The following is a 22,287-nucleotide window of genomic DNA, read 5'->3' as shown; positions in this document are numbered from 1 at the left end:
TTGGATCAAAAATACATTTGTAGTGCTAAGAATTTCAGAAAGAAAATACATTTGACATACAAGTCCATACTGTAGATGTGGGAGTGTGAAACACAACTGTCAAATTCTCTATTTCACAATTTTGGCAGGGGTAGAAAAAGAAAACTTCTGCCCTGTCTATCTCCTTTTTTCTGCATGTTTACAAATGCAAATTGTAACGATTTCAACACATGGATTATACCTGACGGGGTTTTGGGCCTCTTGTCTGGTCGGGTGGCATAGATGATACAGAAGCTTTACTGGGACAACAAAAAGTACAGTGACTTTCATACGGTCCACCAAAGACTACAAAATGGAAATACAAATCTTAAAATTCTACTTACTAAACAATTTACAGGTTTATTTCTTATATCTGAGAACAATCAGGTGGGGCTAAACGTAACTGTCAGTGTTTTTTCTGATAAAAAAGCAATCTTTTGTGCATTGACCTATTTTTGCATTGTCAAATCTAAGTAAAGGTATAGCCGAGCCGAATCTGTTTGTGGTATTGAGTCTCTTGAAATCTGTTGTACTTAAAGGAATGTGAATAACTTATTGTGTATATAGACATCACATCTAGAGTATTCCATGACAAAGTGAAATTCACTTTTGATAGCTGACAAAGGAACCAGCCATAAGACTCATAACAGCAAACAAAAACAACAACAGAAGCAAAATCTTAACATCACAAAAATCTACAGTTTATAATGTAAACAACTCATTTTACTTCAATCAAGATGATCAGGAAATTTACGGAATTCATTTATTTTTTCTTCTTGGCTATGAATCACAACAGCAAACAAAAACAACAGAATCAAATGCAAAGTCTATAGACATCATAAAAATGAATAGAAAAGTTGGTTTTCATTTGTTAACGACTTCTTTTATCTTACTTAAAGCATTTTAATCATGATGATCACAAATTGAACATATTCAGTTTTTCTTTTCTTTGCTTTGACTCACAACAGCCAAGGAAATCTACATGTACTACAATGTGTCAAAGTTTAAACATCCAAAGAAATATCAGCTCTAAAGATAAGCATATCTTTAAAAAACCCTTGCCTTTAGTACTGTGCAATTCAATCAAAGTGATCATCAATCCGCAAAGGATATCAAAACGCTATATTCATATCTTGTCATCGTCCCTAGGTGCCTTTGTCTTGAATTGTTTTCAGTAACCAACCAGCTATCAATCAACTTGATACCCCAAACAGCAGGAGGCAATGTCAAGGCTGCAAACTAAAAATAGGTAGCAAGGAGGATACCGGTTCGCTGGACCTGATTCGGACCTTTATAATATCCAAGAACCGAGTCCAAAAAACCTGAAAGCCAAAAACCTGAGTCCAAAAAAAACAAAGTTACTAATATCTTTTTCTATTATGTTTGATAAAAAGAGTTTTGGGTCTTCCCTGTGACAAAAAAGGCATTTAAAATAAGTGCAACATTCAAATATCAAATACTGTTTTATCTTGAAAGTCCAAGAAACTTTTATAGTCGTGCGTGTCAGTATTATTCTCTATGCTTAATATTGGTCTAATAAAACAAAACATCAACTGGACAGGATTAGGTCCAGGTTCAGGTCCGGACCTGAACCTAAATCCTTGGACCTAAACTAGGACTTGGACCTTATTAAGCCAAACCGGTATCCACCCCTAGTAGCAAGGGCAGAAACTACTGCATAATTAACCCAAATAGCAGTTACTCAAGCAACTGGATAGATTTTTTAAATGGTCAGACGTTTCAGGTAGCATCCACTAATCTACCTTTTGTCAGTGACACTGATTAAGATCTGTCGAACAGCAGGTTTTACACCTTTACTGCTAATTCTTGGACCAGCAGTCTATGTACACCAGTGCCATTGGATCAATGCCAAGACTACAGAAAGAGTTGTTGACTTGTCCCGTCTTTAACTTTAAGTTTATAGTTAGGGCGAAAAAAACATCTATTCTCGTGGTGTCTTTGCAAATAGTTAACAAGCAGACAAGAGGGCTATATGAGGAAAGTTTGCATCCCTAAAAGATTGTGTACGTAGGTAAAAACTTGTCAGACCTGTTTTCGTAGATATTCCTTTTCATGATTTTTTCAATTCCAGAAATCAACAAATTAAATTGGTGTGGGCTAACAGATCATTGAAATTGAAGAGAATAAAACTTTCCAAATTCCTGGTGTATCAAGATTCAAGCTGTATACTGGTAGACTGGTTGGCTGGTTGGTTGGTTGGTTAGAGTAACTTAAAGGGGCATATTGTGACATGAACATTAAACAAAATTCTTTGTTTTTGATTATTTTTCTACATCTTTAGTTGAATCTACCTTATTACACTGCACAGCAATATTCATCACGTACGGATGCGACTTTGTAGTGTCGTGCGAACGTCCTGAAAAAAAGTATATACGCAATCCCCACCGCCGCTTGAATTGGCCGCCATCTTGTCCAACATTCCGACGAACCACCGAACACGCGATCGAACGCCCGACGTTCTGAAGTTTGTTCACTTGTGGTGATTTTCCTGTGACGCTCGAACTACGACCATAACGGTTGATTCGGATTTTTCGTAGCGTTCTACGCTGGCTTATTTGCATATTAACTTGCGGGACGCAAGTTAATACGTAAATGAACCAGATTTTAAACGTTTTGCGTTTTTCCTCGTTTATTAATGGTGGAAATGTGACAAAATGACGGGAACATCTTGGAAATAAGTAACAAATAAGTTACAAATGTGAATTTTAGAGTAGATCTTTCAAATTCTTACTATTTGTAGTTTCTGCCCACCAGATTCTACAATATGCCCCTTTAACACATGTTTAACAACTCTCAGTACCAAGGACATTAGTCATGTCTGCGGTGCTGAAATGTTTTCACTTGGGAAGTAATGATGTTTCAAAGCAACAATGTCTTTTTCCTCATGCATATGAGGTGAAACTTGAACTGCAGATTCAAAACATGGATAAAAAACCTTTCACCACCCATTTTTCTTATGCTAAAAAAACCTTCTTGATTGCTACGGAAAGACATCTAAATTTGTAAGTGCTAACAAAGTCACAGACAAATACATGAACATGTATATCTGAAACTACATCTAGATTCATCATACAGGGAAGCAAAATCTTTTGTGAGTTAAAATGAGGATTCTCAAACAAGTTGCCCAAACAATGAAATTTGGAAAATAGCTTTCCAAATCCAATGTGGCCATATGCATGTTACATAATAAGCCGGACTGAAAATGGAATTGTAAATAAAAATGGATAAACTTTCCACCAACTTTTTTTCTTACATTCTGACTCTGGGAGGAACTTGAAAGATTGAAAAATGATGGAAAGACAATGCAAATCTCTGTAACAAAGTCTACATGCATCAAGTGGGGAAGCATGATCTTGTGAAAGTTGAAAATAGGATACTCAAACAAGTTGCCACAGTAATAAGATTTGGGAAATGGCTTTCCTAACCCAATGTGGCCGCGTTACATAACCAGCGGGGCTGAAGGCTGTGTGGGAATGAAAGGGGCAATTTGCCTTGACCTTCGACCCCTCAAGGTTGCGTAAGCTGATTTGCAATGTTGTGATTCAATAGCTATCGATCGCTTTCCCAGTTTTCCTTAATTTCCGAGGACTTGTGTGAACTGCGGATCTCAAGGGACGTGTGTGTCCTTCCCCTGACAAAATCACCAGCAAGGATACAGCACTGTCGATCAAGCATTTCATGGTATCAAGGGCTGTCTCCAGCTTTGAATTTTTCCGTCGTACTCATTGGGAACCCATGTTGTTGATTCTTTAAAACCTGTCATTTTAAGCTTACAAACATACATTTTTTACTCAGTTTTATGTCATAAAGATAAGATTTTCTTATGGATGGGGTGATATTTTTGTCCGTCCCAACAAGCAAATTTCCGTCCCAGGATGGAGGGACGGGTCCTGGAGACAGCTCGGAGATACCAACACTGTAGGGCAACCATTTATCTCAGTATAAATGTTTTACAATTAATCAGGACATCAGGCAAACATAAGGCTTATGCACATTGTAAATAAACCTGTTAGAAGTCAAACTTTTGAAAATAGTTAATGTCTCCATGATAGATTGCACCACAGAACTTTAAGCCGCTGAGTGTTCATGTGATAGAGTTCAATAATGTCAATAATCACCACTAGACTGAACGTATGCACTTTAGTGCAAGAGGATAGTTATATAAGCTTACACGTGTAGTACCTTATGTGAACTCCCTTTCTGAGTAATTGAGTACAATACAGACTTAACCCCATTTCTTGAAAACCCTCTAAATTTGTCCCTTAACCTCCTCTAAGCCCCCTTGCCCATAACAACATAACATTTCTACCAAATGGCTAACTCAGCAGGAAGATGGTTAACCTTTAGCACTCTGAAGTAGCCGTTTGGCACACAATTCCCTGTTGGTTACAGAGTTAGGCAGCAGGGAGAAGGTTAAAAAGCTAAAGACATCCATTTTGAACATGAAAGTTAACATATGCTGCCACCTAATTGTGCAAGCCGAAGCTTTTATCAAACATTTACTCATAAACTTTTACTACATCTTATACTTGAACTTGCCTATAACAATAGCTATATCATTCTGTATAGGACATGTTACATTCGTATCCTGGTTCACTAATTCTTGGTACAAATCTTTTCACATGACTTGAAAAGAAAATCCAAACAACTACATAAACGCCCCACACAATCGAATCTCCAATTTCCGCAATTGATGCGCAGGGAAAACGGCCAAGTTCAGTGACTTTTATGGATTACACAATCGTTTTCCCCAATCTGCGGCCATCTACGGTGACTGCAGGAGTTTTCTTCACTATTTATTGGGACCTCTCCTTTAGAGGGAGTGAACATAATGCCAGGCGTTATACAACACCACGAAAATCAATATGTATAGAATATTCTGCCTCCACAATTCAATACTTGAATGTCCCTCCCAGGAATATGTTTTTATCATCCATCAAGCGGGGCCTGTTCCACTTCAGGTTCCCTGAGGAAATCCAAGTTTCCCTTCTCCATAGCCCATCGTCGATGGGTCAATACAATCAGACGATTCCCCGGCAAGTTTTCTTATCTGCCGGGCAGGGTCTCATGCTCTAAATGGAAAAAATCTATACCAGCCTTTCTTTGTAAATAATGATACTAAAGAAATAATTGTTAAAGCAATAAACTATGACAAAGGGAACAAAGACGCCGAGAAGAACAGGAAGGTAAGTGTGTGCAGAAGAAAACTTAACATTAGTGGGTTAATCTGATGTAACTAACATACATATACTATTTTTGTTGCTTTCTAACATGTCATAATATAAAATGCACATACTGAATCTGCAATAATAAGGCCACACCAATTTAATTTCTTGGTTAACAGATTTTTATTTCTAATTTTAGCAAAAAAAGAAAATCATTACAACAGAAGGCTGGGGTGAAAACTTGCACCTGACCCTGTTCACTCCCTGATACTGTGTGCACCAAAGTAAAAACAATCCTCTGAGATTCTGTTTTCATGTTGTTTTTCCAATCTACCAGTAGCATTAAAAAAAATTTCCTTTAATTCCGTTAACCAAGAAAATAAATTAGTGTGGCCTAATACGCATTATTTTCTGTCAACTGATAAATATGTGCAATCTTGGCTGAAGTAATTAAAATGGAAAAAAACCTGAAAAATCAGAAGTCAACCTTTAAACAAATGGTACTAATTGGCGTACTACATAACCTATACATATACTAACTAGACACATGCAAAATCCCAGCATTATCTTGCCAAAACTTTCTAATTGGCAAACAGCTAAGTACCTAAGCAGGTGACTATATATGACTCATGTGTAAAGCTTATGAACATGATATGGCTCTGAGTCGAGTTTACAAGACTGATGGTTGAATAACCGTGGTTGATTGTGTGTTCAGCACCAAGGACAGGAAGAGGATGTGACTAACTTCCTACCCTTTTCCCGGATATCATCGATTATTTCTGGGAAGTGTCATGATATAAACCTTACATGACTGATCTGTGCAGGAGGCGTACGGTGTACTCTCCAGGGAAACTTTAACAAGGTGCGTCATTTCAACTGTAACATGTGTTATAGCTTGCTAACTTCATGGTATGTAAGGGCTGTCTACAGGACCCGTCCCTCCGTCCTGGGACGGAAATTTGCTTGTTGTGACAGAAAAATTTCACCCTGTTTGTAAAAAAAATCAGAACTTTGTGACATGAAATTGATGAAATGACAAATGTATTAATAGGTACCTAATTGGTGTGAAATAATTCTGAGTTATCTCTTCTTTCTTTTAGAAATCAATCAATCAATCAATCAATCAATCAATCAATTTATTTATCCATTGAATTTTCAGACAATTGGGTGGCCGAATTTAGCTCTGTTGAGTTGTTTCTCAAGGGGGCCAGGTCTACAAAAAACACATAAAATCAACATCAATCATTTGGCAAATTATATCAATTAATCAATGAAATGTGTTTTTTCACTTGCTACCATTCATTTTGATTTAAGCTACCAGTCCTTATTTGGTAAGACCACTTTGAGCTACCTGTGTCTTTATCATCCTTATTTGGACAGACCACTTGAGCTCCCGTGTCTCCATCATCCTTAATTGGAGAGACCACTTTGAGCAACCCATTTCTCCATTGTCCTTATTTGGAAGGAGCTGTGTCTTCATCGTCCATATTTGGAGAGAGCAGTGTCTCCACCGTCCTTATTTGGAGAGACCACTTTGAGCTACCCTTGTCTCCATTGTCCTTATTTGGAGAGACAAGTGTCTTCATTGTCCTCATTTAGAGAGAGCAGTGTCTCAATCATACTTATTTGGAGAGATTAGTGTCTCCACCGTCCTTATTTGGAGAGAGCATGTGTCTCCAGCGTCCTTAGTAGGAGAGAGCAGTGTCTCCATCGTCCTTAATTGGAGAGAGCAGTGTCTCCATCGTCCTTATTTGGAGAGAGCAGTGTCTCCATTGTCCTTACTTGGAGAGAGCAGTGTCTCCACCGTACTTATTTAGAAAGAGCAGTGTCTCCATCGTCCTTATTTGGAGAGAGCAGTGTCTCTATCATCTTTATTTGGAGAGAGCAGTGTCTCCATCGTCCTTATTTGGAGAGAGCAGTGTCTCCATTGTCCTTATTTGGAGAGAGCAGTGTCTCAATTGTCCTTACTTGGAGAGAGCAGTGTCTCCACCATACTTATTTAGAAAGAGCAGTGTCTCCATCGTCCTTATTTGGAGAGAGCAGTGTCTCTATCATCTTTATTTGGAGAGAGCAGTGTCTCCATCGTCCTTATTTGGAGAGAGCAGTGTTTCCATCGTCCTAAATGGAGAAAGCAGTGTCTCCATCGTCCTTATTTAGAAAGAGCAGTGTCTCCATCGTCCTTATTTGGAGACAGCAGTGTCTCCATCGTCCTTATTTGGAGAGAGCAGTGTCTCCATTGTCCTTATTTGGAGAGAGCAGTGTCTCCATCGTCCTTACTAGGAGAGACAAGTGTCTCCATCGTCCTTATTTAGAAAGAGCAGTGTCTCCATCGTCCTTATTTGGAGAGAGCAGTGTCTCCATCGTCCTTATTAGGAGAGACCACTCCCTTGTGATGGATCACACCTGCCGTTCTCACATCCTCTCGTATCTGTCAAATCTCGGCGCAAATCTGACGGCTTCCCTCCCAGGTGATCGCTCTCACGATGCGCCTCTCACAACAAGAAGGGACAGAAGCTGGGCACACCCTGTCATCAGGCCTCAGGAAGTAAATCATATGTATGACATCTTCTACAGACTCTAAAACTAGTGAGAGAGTGGAAAAATAGGTGGGCAAATTTTCAAAAATTAAAAAAAAAACTTTGCAACAAGGATTAAAGCCACAAAACATGGTGTCACACGGCTAGCAATCAACCAGTCATTAGGCCAAGGCACTGAAATATTTTGCATATCAATGCGCCAGATTTGAACAAAAAAAACAAGACCCTCGGAGATGCTCCACATGATTACAAAATTACGAAAATGGGACAAGATGTCACATGGTAGCCTTGATTGTAGTTGTAGGAGTGGCACTAGTGAGGAAGCCAGGGGTGTAGGTGTAGATGTAGAAGTGAAAGTAGTCTGGCATTTGTAGAAGTGACACTAGTGTGGTAGCCTTCAGTCTGTCATTTGGCCAAGGCAGGTGTACTACGTTTTTGGAAGACATCGACAGGCTCATTGTTTTTTGTCTGCTTTTAAGAAAAACCACGCCAGGAAAATATTGAAAATGGGAAAACGTATTTCTTTGCCATTTTCAGTATTTCCTTGTCATGTTCACCAACTACAAAGGGGAATAGAACTTTTTTCGAAACTAGGCGAAAATAAATGCACACGGACGTCATCCACACAATTTCCTTGCGGTGTCCGCACGGCTGCCACAGGTGTTTCACCTGGCTTCAGCGGGAGCTCATTCATTATTCAACTCTCTCTGCCGCTGCCGTAAAACAGTAGGGCTGTATTATTCCCCCAAAGGGCAGTTGTCATGAGATGGGCCGCGGGGTGACAACGTGTGAATAGGTGATTCAGGTCAGGGGAGGGGCCATGTGCTCTCCAAGCAGAGGTTGGGATGCGGCTGGTTTCTGACGTGTTTTTACTTTAGGCATTTTTGTGGGGCTTCTATCTATCTATTTATTTATTGGTTCAGCATGTACATGCCAGGGTTGCCCGACTAGCTGGAGGCTATTACTAAGGGTGAATCCATGTGTGGTTATAGGACTGTAGGTTTTGAACCACTCACCCTTTCTCTTTTTCTAAAGGTGTGGTGGGTTCTTTTATGAGCGCGGGGCTTCTACTTTTTCACGATTTCTTTATGAGTCTGCCTGCAGAAGTTTGGCTTGTGTAAGTGGCCGTGTACTCTCCAAGCAGAGGTTGGGAAGAGGCTGGTTTCTGACTTGTTTTTAGGCGTTTTTGTGGGGCTTTCTACTTTGTCAAGTTTTCTGTATATCGTCAAAAAAGTTTTATGTTTGGCTTGGTGACATAAAGAGAACAGGACAAAATAGAAAGCCAGACAAAAACGCCTGAAGAATTTTAAGAACAGATACCTATAGTATGGGCGATACATAATTGAAAAATAAAATCAAGACACAACTGAATAAAAAAAATGTAACATTTCCTGATTTACAAAAAAAATCAACTCTATCAAAGCAAGATCAAGCTGGGATGTTTTCTCATCTGTGTGTGTGCTTGGGTACACAGGTAGCAGTAGATCAATACTTTAATAACAAACAGAAGACAGTGCTGATCTCCAACATTCATCATAACCACAATCGGAGGTGATTTACAAAAAGCTACCTTGCTAAAATCGTTACAGGAAATGAAGGATTACACATCGTATGCTTTTATTACATATCTGTGACCTATCAACATAGGTTTGTATTAGTCTATACAAAACAGATTGGAACAAATACAGATTACAATACTAGTACAGTTGTACTACCAGAATACTAGTGAGCAAATTTGTCTGTTCTAGCCAAAAAGATGGCAAATACTGTATATCCAAGGATTTTCGATGAGCATTGAATTTATAGATTAAAAAAAAAAGTAGAAAGATGCTAGCTTTTTTTAATATTGTGGCTATTACATTTTTGAATCTACATGTACATGTAGCCCTCTTGCTGCTTAGAGCTTATCGGAATTGTTACATCACAAGTCAGAATAGTGAATGTCACATATTTTTTTATTCATCTGTCCTAAAAGAAATACTATCTTTTTGAATTGCTCTTATCAACATGAAGTGTTTTTAACAAATGCTATCAATTAGAGACTGGTCGTAGCAAGCGTCAGTTTCAATCAAGCAGTCCTGTCCAGGAGCCAACTGCTCTCCTGACAAATCATGTCCCTGCATCCTGGGACACCAGTGTTGTGAGGTGCTATAACAGCATCGTCTGGCTCTGGTCAGGCCAATAGGATGGCAATTCTATATGCTTTTGAATGGATTTTTTTATAAAAGTGCAGAGGTTAGCTTTTGCCATAATAGACTAATACATTTTTGTATGTAGCCCTCTTAGAGCATATTCCATGTTACCCCCTAACAAGGGTAAAGGTTTACATACAAATTTTTTTCTCAAAATGAATCTTATCTTATCCTACTGATCTTCTATTCTAATTGACCATTTTAAAAATGCTATCAATTACAGACACCGGTCACAGAAATTATCACTTTCAATCAAGCAGTCCTGTCCATGACCCAATCTCTCTCTGTGAGTCCGTCAGACAGATCTGTTCTGACGGCAAAATTATGTCCCCGCTGTTCCTGTGACACCGGTGTTGGTTGTCAGGAGGTATAATATAACAACATCATCTGGCTCTGTTCTATTAGCATTTTGACTGGACTTGTATAAAAGTGCAGAGGTTTAAACCTTTGGAATACATGACTGATACATTTTCATATCTAGCCCTCTTGCTGCTTAGAGATAATTCAATGTTACCTTCAGAAGTAACAGGGGTCAAGGTTACATTCTTTTCTCAAAATGAATCATATCTTACTGATCTTTTAAAATTGCTATCAATTACAGACACCAGTCACAGAAATTATCACTTTCAATCAAGCAGTCCTGTCCACGACCCAATCTCTCCGTGAGTACGTCAGGCAGATCTAAGCTGACAGCAAAATTATGTCCCCGCTGTTCCTGTGACACCGGTGTTGGTTGTCAGGAGGTATAACAACGTAGTCTGGCTCTGGGCAGATTGTGCTCTGCTCCCCCAAGCCTGACCCCTGTTGTCGTCGGGAGGCTGTCAGCGTCAGCGTCAGCGCACCGTCGCGCCGTGAATGCGTAATGTCCCCCCGCCGAGCCCCGCTCCCAGGTGGGAGATCATCAGTTGTGCGGGGGAGATTTGCTCCCAGTTTGGGCGGCAATCTCCCGACTACACAGGCGACGAATCCCCGGATCATCCAGCTACGGACCCGGCCTGTGGGGACCCGGTCTGACGCTGCACTGATTTACCTCGCAACGAAACACGACACCCCGTCGTAAAGCCCCGACGCGGGACCGGGGAGCGAAGAAAGGACAGGTTCGGCAGATCGGCCCTCAAACCAATCGCAGGATGCGGCTTAAGTGCATCCACCGGCCCCTTGATAAGCTGTGAAATTAAATTTGATCACTGTGGCAGCGAGGTGTTCATTATGCATGTGAGCCACCTGCCTTCGCTACACAGTTTCCCTGGCCGGCACGGTTTCCCTGTGATGAGGGATTTACATCTCTCCCCGGCCCCGGAACATGGATGCCTGCTCAGCACCCATCCAATTTTCATGCGCTGAGGTTACCCATATTGCCCTTGTTGCTTACCAACAAAGCAAGCGTATTGATTGACATATGATGCGACAATCATTTATACGCTGGCAGAAAGAAAGCCTAATAGCCTCACACATACATTAAGCCACATCCCTCCATAGTAAAAATGGCGCCTTCTCATAATGTATGCTGCCCAGCCCTGTGAGAGCCACTGTTCAGATACAATGATTCAAAGGACATCGTAGGCAATGTAAGGTATGTATATTCCCAGGTATCGTCTCCTTGATATTACTACGGGCTGGGTGTGTTTTTTGTGGCGGTATTTCCTGTGAGCGTAAGTGGGTGTGTGCTGGAATGCCTGCACGCATCGGATTGGGCCCCACGGAAGGCACAGGGAGTCCATTCTCACTCCATCTTGGGGCAGGATAAAGCCGCTCTACCGCCGACCCAGGACGGGTGCTGATATTTTGGGGCCAGGAGAGTGTTTTCCCGGGAGAGGATATCGCGGTACGGGCCGGTGTGGAGGGGAAGGCGCCGATTCTCGGGAGAGATTTGCTGTTCCATTCAGAGATGACACGGAGCGATCCCATGAATTAATGAGCCGCCGTGCTTCCAGCTATGCATTCAGGTGACATCGTGGGTCACCCGAGCGAGGGGTGCATCGGACAGGTAACATTAGCACACCTTTAACCGCTATTTCTATCCAGCAGATACAGAAAATTAACACCTTAGACCTACAGAAGGATGATATGGATGTGAATACCTGGTGTAGACAAATAGGGCCCCTTCTATGTCCGTTTTTTCCTGTAGAACAGGGAAGGGAAATAAGAGAAAATAAGCAACCGTGAAAACGGATATACCACATAAATATATACAATATCTACCCCACCCAGTAATGTTGGCAGTAAAATGGGGCCTGAAGAGTAGGACTGAAGGTTCGTTACAGGTTTCATCAGGCAGGATGATGTCAATATATATCGGGAGGCCAGCTAAAGTGGTCGTTCATGTCAAACCTGTATGTGGATGACAACACGAATATATTCACTTGAAGGAGAGTCGCATTGACAACTGATTACAGCGAATTCTATATTTTATAAATCAAATCTGTGTATGCAGACACAGTGTAAGTGTGGTAGGAGCTACCAAGGTAACAATAATACAGGAGAGAAGACATAGATGGGGAAAATCAGGCAAGAGAACCCCCATCTTTGCCACCCGATAAATGAAGCTGATAGGATCGAGCGGAACACCTAGGGGACCCTCCCTCCCAGAGCTGCGTTTTCCAGCACCGTTAAATATTGATATGGCTGAATATTTGTGGGGATGAATTGATCGGTGCCGAGGCATTTCACTTGCATGTTGATATTGGATTTGTGGAATGGGCTGTTTTCACATCTGGCCGGGAGCGGTGCGAGTGTGGGGGGCCCACTTTTAGGTGAGGGCAGAACGTACATGGCACCACCACGCTATTCTAACCGAGCTTCCGGTATATCGCACCCTCATCAATATCACTGTACCGCCACCGCCGGGCGCGGGAGACCCAGCACGATAGATACCGCTTCTGGAGACCTCCTATCGGAGCCATCCATCTCTCCATTTCCAAGGTAACCGGATTCCATCTCCGATAAGTCAGCGGGGAAAAGCCCCTTCTATACCAGTATGGATGATGGCAGAGGCAGTGCCAGGGCCCTCCCCATTGTCGGGGTACTCAATTAGACCTCGCTTCTTTGGCCATTTTGACTTCAGATACCTTCATTCCATTCAGGTGGTTGTTACGATAACGTGGCTTTACCTCTATTGCTGCATGGTAACCCTAAAATTGAATGAGCTTGATTTAACACATTTTTTATATCAAAAGCTTGAAGCCTGAATCTTTGATCACGACAGTTAACATTGTAAAGCAATTTTTCCAGAAAAACAGTATAGAATTTAGAAACATCAAAAAGGCTTAATCACAATAAAACAAAACCTAAAATGTAATAGCAAATGCCATCATTCAGATTATGACAGATATTATGCATAATTTAAAATCAGCTTTGCATGGTTGTAAAAAAAAGGTTCTACATTCATATTACACATTAGCTAATATTTCAAATTTCTATCATTCATAATGTGGTAAATATGACAGCAAAATCTACTTGAAATACAAGTTCAATCAGAGTAAACAACTTGTGATATTTCTGAGATAAATCAGATGAATTTAATGGAATCAAAGCAGGTAGTTATCAACAGTCAAATTAGAATGGGCAATTATCGTGATTGTTTTACCAAAAATGCCAATTTTAGGAATATTTGCATACAGGACTAGGAATATTGCATGACCTCACCAATTCTAATTTACCCCTGGCAAACTTTAATTGGTCTCAATTATACAATTAGCGGACAAACCTATTTTTACATCAATCAATCTGTCAAAACAAGGTTTTCAGTCGATATGTGCAGTTCCGAACAAAATCGCCAGGTTACATTGATCCGATCGACTCGTGGTGTTATAAATTTTTCAGCAGCCTATTTTGCCAACCTGTTAGACGTTTTATTGCAGCAGAAAGTAGGGCGGAGCCAGGACGGGGAAATCCATAAACCCTGAACGATTAAGGAAGCGTGAAAATCATATTCTGGGCGTAACACATCCAAGCGCAAGGCGGCATTCGCGATCGGTCTTTTATGGTTTGTGCAAGCTTGCACGCAATCACAGTGAAAACACGCACAGAGCACACGCCGAGAAAGCCACGTTCCCCCACACAACACTGGAAGCTGTAAGGCCTCTCCAACTTACCCACTCGTTTTTGTTGGCGCTAAAGGTGTACAGCGCGACCTGACTGGCGGTATCTATGATATTGGTGATGTACGGATCGCGCTGTTGTAGCGCGGCCAGGTTCATCTGACTTTCTGCGCTGGACGCCATCTTGAATCCCACTGGGCGCATGTGCGGATCGGGTTACCGCGCGGCGGGAACATTTGAATCGCACTTTCACTTAGTTCTCACGCTCTGACGTCATTGATTTGATTTTGTTTGTTTGAAGAACTTAGAACTCTGTTTATTCATGAGAAGCTCAAATCAGCCTGCAGGTCGCTTTTCATTGAGGTCACGAGGGAAAGGCTCAGGCAAAATATATAACAAAGATAGAGTTTAACGTTACATGATATTTGATAAAGTCCTAATAAATCTATATTGAGCGACAATACTTTCGTCCTTAACGAGAATCTTAAGACATTTCTAGAACCCCCCCCCCAAAAAAAACCCCATTGTTTTACTTGCGGAAACCATGAATATCAACCTACCAAGGAGGTTTAATCAACCTCCTTGAACCAACTTACTTATACACGGTAACGTTATACGTGTATTGTACGTTCATGGCGTGGTAACATCTATGAAAATTCTGAACCCCCTTGCATGCGCATCTACTAACATAATTCCACCAGGGTTCATACTTACGCCACCCTGGAAAGATACGTCCAATAAGATCTTCAACCCAACGTCCCCCAGTATAATGCACTCCTGTATATCTTAACTGTGCATACCTGGGAGGTGCTGCACTAGAGATCTCTCAAACCAACTGGTTTGCAAAGTGGCGGATTTATGTAACCCAACGGATTGATGTTAACGGAGGTTACGTTTGGCTTTTCTTCTTGAAAAATCTGCATAACGTGCCTACAGTACGATATTTGTTATAGAATGTCGGAGAATAATACAATGTAAGGCTACGCGTTAAGCGGAAAAAAGAACAACAAACAAATGTACAACAAAACTTTCCGTAGAAAGAAGCGTAAATGCAAGTCCGTATGAGTTGCGGATTAAGTATTTTTTTATTTTGAATTTAGGTAAAGTTTGCGGGGAAGAAGTTTTTTTTAATTATTCATAAACCTTTTAGGAAGAAATTGTTTTGCCTTTGTCTTTGACCCACCGTTGTGCCGCCGGGTTACTTGAACCGAAAAAAAAACTTCTTCAACCGCAAACTTTACTTAATTAAGTACATGTAGGTAATTAAAAAATAATAATACGCAACTCATACGGGCTTGAATACATGCGCAATTGTGAAAGGGCCCTTAGGGCCCTGTCACACTTGTGCGTATATTCAAGTGCGCACGAGTTCCGCAGTACTGTATCATCTTTTTTATTTAAGTAAATTTTGCGGGGAGGAAGTTGGTTTCTACTTTGACCCACCGTTGAGCAGTCTGGTTATCAGACCAAAGAAATAACTTATTCGGCTGCAAACTTAACCTAAACCAAAAACATGTTAATGCGCAACTCATGCGGGCTTGTATATACGCACAAGTGTGACAGGGGCTTAAAGTTTAAAGCCATGCATCTGCTTGAAGGTTACGAAAACACGAGTCTACTGGGGGAAGGAAAGAACACGGAGAAGGGCAAGCTTGCTTCATCAAAGCACGAAGAATTGGGGCAGGGCGTGGGGAACTAAGCAGGGATCGATCAAAGGAGTTAGATATACGGATACGTGAAGACGGTTCGGTTATTTGGGTCTCTAGGTGTGGGCACTTGGTTAAAGATTTTATCCATCTATTTATTCGGTTGGCTGTTCCAAGGAGGTTAAAATAAGTCTTATTTTAACCTCCTTGGCTGTACACAGGATACAACAGCCAATGTTGCCCGACTAGCAGTGGCTATTGTAAGGGGCTAACCTTGCTGCACAATACATACATAATAGGATAAAATGTACATTATATACACTGTACTAGTAAGACTGACTGCATAGATTCAGATGCCTAAACAATGCAGCAGTGAGCAGTATAATTAGTGTAATAGCTATTGATGACTAACGAGTAGGGTCAACAGGATATGAACTCAGAAAATAGATGAACTATGATAATAAATCCGTTCATCTTAAGCGCCTTCGCCTAGCTGTACATGTAAACGATAGTATATAGATAAACTCAGAAAATTTGATTCAAGAAGAAAATGGTGAGGGACACGCAACTTATATAATTACGTGCTCTGGCACTTTCATGTCATTGTCATAAGGTGACACAACCTATTAAAGATTGTTACGATGTCACCAATACCCGCATCTTGCACTACATCAGCGATATGAAAGTTATGTTGAAACTAGATATCTAACGTTACATCGTCAATTCATTTGTCTATATCGAATGCTCTTAAAAATGATGAGGTTAGGAACTTTACGTTTTATGGCCTTCTTGTCTTGTTTATTTCACCGTCTCTGTTTCCGGACTTCTATAAATTGACGTCAAAGAACCCTGCTCTCCAAGAAGCATTATAAGCAGCAGCAAAAAAGTGCCAGAGAGCCTGCGAGGCTAACTCTCCAAGCAGAGGTTTTGGAGGGCTAGGAGGATTTAAAAAAAAAAAACATCGATTATACCTAAAGGGGGGCACTTCATCTTCCACTGCTTCAAAAAAAAGTCAAACGCAAAAAAAATAGATTGAATCCGCATTACGCTCGTCCTCATTGAAATGTACACATTTTGTGATCTCCGTTACCGATTGAAATAAGACTTTCCTGGCATTAGGATATGCCACATATAAGATGTCAAACTGTAGTTTTTTATGACGACTTAAAACTTTCTAGCATTTAAAAACGGCAGTTTGGTACCTTATATGTGGCATATCTTACTGTCAGGAACGTATTACTTCTAACGGTAACGGAGATTACAAAATGTGTACATTTAAATGAGAACGAGCGATTAGTCTTTTTTTAGAAAAGCTTTCTTCCACTTGTTATCTGTGTCATCTTGTATAGTACTGTAGTCATACTTTTTCTAAGTACTGTTACATGCTCTAATTAGCCATATCGGGCAAGAACTTTCATATATGAACCTATCATATTGGCATAACGCACGGATATATCACAGGAAACCATGCAGTCGATCATGATGGGTGATGATGATGAAGATATATAGCATAGGTGAGAAAAAAAGATTTGGACGTTGTACGACGGATTACCTGATCATATATATTGTGATTCTTTTACAATAAACCAGTTGCAGTATAATGAGACAAAACATATATATCAGCAAGGGATGTAGAAATATAAAACGAGGGCGCCTCAAATTGTGAAAAAAACACTACTTGTTTTTTTGTTTTTTTTTGTTTGCATGTTTGCATGTCCCGTGAAACGCCTCTTGGCGTAACACACCATGGAGTACAAGCTGCATATCCGGACAGATTTATTTGATCCACTCACACTGGGAAGGACCCCGGCTCTTTTTGATAAGTGTGGTTGGTTCTTTTACGTGCTCGAGTTGTGACTCTCCTCAAACATGGGACCTCCATGTAACGTACTTGTTTTCACAATTACAAAACCCCTGAATCCGTGCCCCTATTTCGAGCCAGTACTTCAAATTGGGTTCATTGACTTCTTATCAATGTGGTTGTGTCTGAGTATTCTTTCCAATATACATAACGATTTACCTTTTACAATGGTGAATTTTATATACGTATTCCAAATCATTAAGATAGGAAGCGCAATATGATAAGTAGAAATAAAATAAAACACAACAAATGCCACATCTATTTGAAATCGACCGATTTTTTTCTTCTATATCAGCAAAACGGCTCTTTTGAGTCTGTCCGAAGCAAGTTGATCGTTGATGGGGCCTTTACACCGTCAGTTGATGTCGGCCAGTTGCCAAAAGAAATCATTTTGATCTTCGACTGGGAACGCCATTATTTTACATCGGGCCATTCACTGAAGTGGTCAGATATTGACAAGTCAATTCCACGATATGCAGCAGAGGACATACGAATATTTCTTCACTGGCCTCGCAAATATAATTCCTCTTACGGTCGGTGCATCACTTGTGGCAAGGCAGCTTCTCTATTTAACCTGCTCGGTTGTGTATTTTCTCGGCAGTGCCCTTAACGCTTGTTTGTGTTTACCGACCCTACGCGTGTTGTGTGCCCGAGCACTATAGATCAATCGGTGTTATCGGGTTGTGCGGCTCCCAGCATCACCAACCCCCGAACGCCATCTATGGGTGTGCGCACCCATGCATGAATCTTCATCAATATTTAAGCAGTAATCTGCAGATGACAGCGCTAAGGCTAGGGAAGGCTCCGAGAGCGGCTGTCAACAATGGTTTGCCTACGCCTTCGCCTTCCGAGGAGGCCAATTAGAAAACGGGCGGCCATCTCCAAATATCGCCCCCGATAAGCGCCGAAAAGGCAGGCGCTGGTCGGGTATCACGTTGAGTGACACAGGGGTGTGATTTTGCTCGTTGAATATTCATGAGCATATAAAAAGTGCATGGAGATTGACCTCATTTTGGCAAATCTATTATTAATTCTGCTATTGGAAAAATGCAAGATGGCTGCTCCCACACTCTCGTCCGCAATCTTGAGGTAAAGTGCTTCCTTTTTAGCGATTTCCACAGAATCTGCATGACATGTAGGTTTGAGATATGCGTGAAATATTAGATCATTTAGAAGCGCTGCTTTCGCGGCTAGCTTGATGGAGATAAAGTGGGAGTAGCTGTGACTGGTTCAGCATGCGCTACCCCGCTCTTCCTAGCGCCAGCAGAATTCATTGCAATTTAATTTGTTATCGCCTTATTCACAGGCACAGCAATCGCGGCATCACAATTCTTTGATTTCGGATGTCGTAGAAAATGGCCCTGCATTTATTGAACGCTCAGGGTTGTGCTGTAGGCGTTATTTTCCGTTCTTAAGCGAGTACGTTGTTGAGATACAAATATGGGCGTATTGGGTTATTCCTGGGTCCAGACGGCCCCAAATCAGGCGATGCTGGGACGGTGTTTAGATACTGGTGTCCCCTTCCCTTCCACGTCAATTGGGGACAGGTCATGATAATTAGTAGGAGGCGACGTTGTGAGGCAAGGTTGAATCGTTGAATTTTTAGAGTATATTCTGTTTTATTTTGAACGATTTCTGTTCCCGTCTTCTCAGCAGAACGTGCGGGGAAGTATGTGAAGCATGCCCGGCGTATTCTGGGTATGAAGCCATGGCCACAACAGTCTTGTTGGCCAGCGCGCGTGCTCAGAGCGCGCCTGGGCCCCAGCGGATTAAATATCCGTGTCTCCAAGCAGATGTTGTTGGTGGGAGGTTGTTGCCGTTTTCTGACAGCCAGGCTTCTCTGACAATCTTTCAAGGAGAAGCTGTCAGAAAACGTTTAATACACGTTAAACTTGCGATCTTTCACCCCAACATCTGCTTGGAAATTACAAGTGCGCCGCTGTCGCTGTAAATTTGTTCTCACCCTCATATACACCCACACTTTCCCTAACCTCACCCTTTTACATCATTTATCCCATGTTAGAAAATGATAACAACTTCCCACGTAAAAATACTGTAAGGTTTTTACGTCTTTTTTTCCTAACGTCACTGATGACATTGTTTTTAGGGAATAATTATTGTCCTTCCGGGCCGAGTAAAGGCGGGGGACGCATGGGCCGCTACACCGGATGTAATAGACTGATGTCAATGAGCAAAATCATGGCGGAGTACTCAAGCGGAGACTGAGCGCGGCTTCCCCCAAAATCACGTCTGGAAAACACAAAAATGGAGCTCGAACGGACCGGTAACGACACACAGCAGGAGTAGATATGTCTTGGTGTCGTATTTGCGCACTTGTATCGTCAGTTCGTGGAAATCTGGGGAGAAAAATCAGTGTTTTTCACAGCAGTCCGTGTATCGCTGGATATTAGCTGCTTAGGTTTGAAAAATGGCGCGGGTTGTGGCTTGTGTTCGTTCCGTGGTTTGATATCGTCTGTCCCTCACGACTGTCAGTCACTATCTCTCACAGACCGGTGCCAAGTCGTGTACTTATCTGTGCGAGTCTAACAGGTAGGGCTGTGATCGTGATGTGGGTCTTAAGACTCCAGGTTGTACGGAGGTTAATGCCGGGGTGCGCCCACCGCTGGGTAAGGGTCAGGCCTCACATAGCGGTCCTGGGGAGATGTCCTGTCATCGTTACGTCACTGATGCACACCTGTAACACCTGTGTTCTCTCCCTCAGGTGTGAATAATGGTCGTAAGCGGACCGACCTCCCGGGCAGACGGAGATACAGTAGTAGCAGCACACAGAGGTACAGCACCAGTCCGAGTCCCACTCTCCCGCCACCACCACCGGCCAGCACCGGCACCAGCCTCGGGGCCACTGTCGCTCAGTCGCCGAACCCACCCCCGCTCAGCAACCGCTGGCAGACCACCCTGTCCGTCATGACGGCCGCAGCCAACAAGCGCAAGCAGCGGCAGCAGGGGCCGTACTGGCCCCCTCGGGCCCTCTTCTGTCTGGGCCTGAAGAATCCCATCCGCAGGGCGTGCATGTACATCGTGGAATGGAAGTATCCTTTTCTTGAAAACCTCCAGGCATTGTTTATAATTACTCCAGCATGTTACTCAGTAAATCACACACGACCACAACATCATTTACTCCACGCACTTGTAGAGCTGTCTGTACGTTTACTTTCTCTGATAAGGGCAGAATGCTCTTTGTGCTATTATTTGAAAAGGTTGTTCCCACAATGGTAGAACACAGATTTTTGCAAAGTAAAAAACCACACCCCTGCTGATTAGTGTGAAAGAAATGCCAGCTGATCAATTTATGATTAATCTTTTGGTAAAAAGAAAACAGGTGAACCCAGAAGCAGGTATTTTTCTTGAAAGAATTTTTTTGTACGCTTAAAAAAAGATTGTAATTCTTTGCAATCATTGCAAGGTTGTGATCTTGATATGTTAGGATGCATTTTCTAGTCGCTGGCCTGGGTCTTAGTTAAAAATTCATCTAAATCTCCAAGGAATAAAGGTGTGTTGTTGGGGAATTAACATGAAACGTGACGCTTCTCTCCTGAAGTGACATGGAAGAAAAGGATTACCAGATGTTAAAGGGTCAGGCCTGGGACTTTAGTAAGCCTATTTTTCCAGCTTTAGATGCCACTTTTGTGTACCACACTGAATGCCAACAAAAAGGGAAAATCCACGGTCTCTATGTACCATAGCCTCCATTTGGCACTGTTTAGAAAAGCGAGGGTGGCAGTCAATGCAAACATACCGTAGACAGCTTGACTCAGAGCTCACATTGACACAGGGGGCTTGTCGCCCCATTACAACATAGGGACGTTCGGTCGCATGTAGATTATTGTAACAATTAGCCGTAGGTCTGCTTTAGGGACATTGTGTAAGCACGGTGTTACATTTCGGTGAACGTCCCCAGTGAGTCACAATAACAACCTAAACACAACAATATATCAGGTATACCTGTGCATTGTTCCTGTAGGCTAGTCCATTATAATTGGCCCAGGTTTATTTAGAGTAGAAACCTGAATATGTAAAAGTAGAATTTAAGAATGATGAATGTTCTGTACACCATATAGTTTACACAACAGGGTCTTATAAAAAAAATCGCACGGTGTGAATTAGTAAAGGTTTTCTGCCATATTTGTAGCAATCCAATTTTGGAAAGCTCTTTTCTTTAGCTTGTTACATATGACTGGTATGGCAACTTAAGCCATTAAGATAAAGAATGACCTATCAACCACACAGTTGAAAAAAAATATTCCAGACCAATATGTGAGCAGCTTAATCGGTACCATAAGCCAGACCAGTTTAGCTAAACTTAAAAAGCAAGAATTGCATATTGAGATCTACCCATGCTTTGAAAAAGATGAAGAAATTTTGTTTAAAAGTTCAGATGACTGCTTTGTAAGCATGGCAGATTTTGAATTTGAAGTATTTCATGCAAAGATGCTAAGCCATCAGTTCAATGTCCTTGAACTTTGCTGGTATTCATAAATCTGTGATCTAATGTTAGCCCTCAAGCACCATAAAATAAATACATGTAGCAGCCAATATTTGCAACACTTTCTTTACGCTGTAGCTTTATTTGGATTGCAACAATACGATATATACATGGAGTAATGGTATTGTGCACCACACATTACACATTACACACATATTAATACAAGTATTTAGTCCTTTTCACACAGCCGCAGGCAACTTCCTCACCAACATTTTGGCTCCTTTGAGCTTCCCTCCTTATGGTGTAAGAAGAGAAAACCTTGGTGAGGAAAGTGACTATGGTTTTGTTAAAATAAAGAATTTT

The 22,287-nt window shown here is 41.5% G+C and overlaps 2 protein-coding genes across 8 annotated transcripts in view; one reads left to right on the top strand and one right to left on the bottom strand.

Annotated features, from left to right (window-relative positions):
- LOC136434466 (mRNA-decapping enzyme 1A-like) overlaps nt 1-14,188 on the bottom strand; it is a 36,525-nt gene extending 22,337 nt beyond the window's left edge. Inside the window, exons 1-2 of the mRNA XM_066427276.1 lie at nt 14,028-14,188; nt 12,015-12,055 (exon numbers count right to left, since the gene is read on the bottom strand). Of these exons, the coding sequence (XP_066283373.1) occupies nt 12,015-12,055; nt 14,028-14,177 (191 nt within the window). The 5' untranslated portion in view covers nt 14,178-14,188. The remainder of the gene's footprint in view (nt 1-12,014; nt 12,056-14,027) is intronic.
- The window catches only part of LOC136434461 (voltage-dependent L-type calcium channel subunit alpha-1D-like), a 151,366-nt gene that overhangs the window by 11,926 nt on the left and 117,153 nt on the right, over nt 1-22,287 (top strand). For 5 of the 7 annotated variants that reach the window (XM_066427269.1, XM_066427262.1, XM_066427268.1 and 2 more), the window contains exon 2: nt 20,203-20,530. In XM_066427269.1, coding sequence (XP_066283366.1) covers nt 20,203-20,530 — 328 coding nt within the window. Of the gene's footprint in view, nt 1-11,384; nt 11,507-19,649; nt 19,765-20,202; nt 20,531-22,287 lie in introns of those variants that run through there. The other 2 variants (XM_066427265.1, XM_066427263.1) reach the window with 2 other exon arrangements.

The sequence above is a fragment of the Branchiostoma lanceolatum genome, chromosome 5 (genome assembly GCF_035083965.1).
Source record: "Branchiostoma lanceolatum isolate klBraLanc5 chromosome 5, klBraLanc5.hap2, whole genome shotgun sequence".
In the NCBI taxonomy this organism is placed as follows: Eukaryota; Metazoa; Chordata; class Leptocardii; order Amphioxiformes; family Branchiostomatidae; genus Branchiostoma; species Branchiostoma lanceolatum.
Note: the sequence above shows the minus strand (reverse complement) of the source record. Positions and strands in the feature narration are given on the sequence as shown.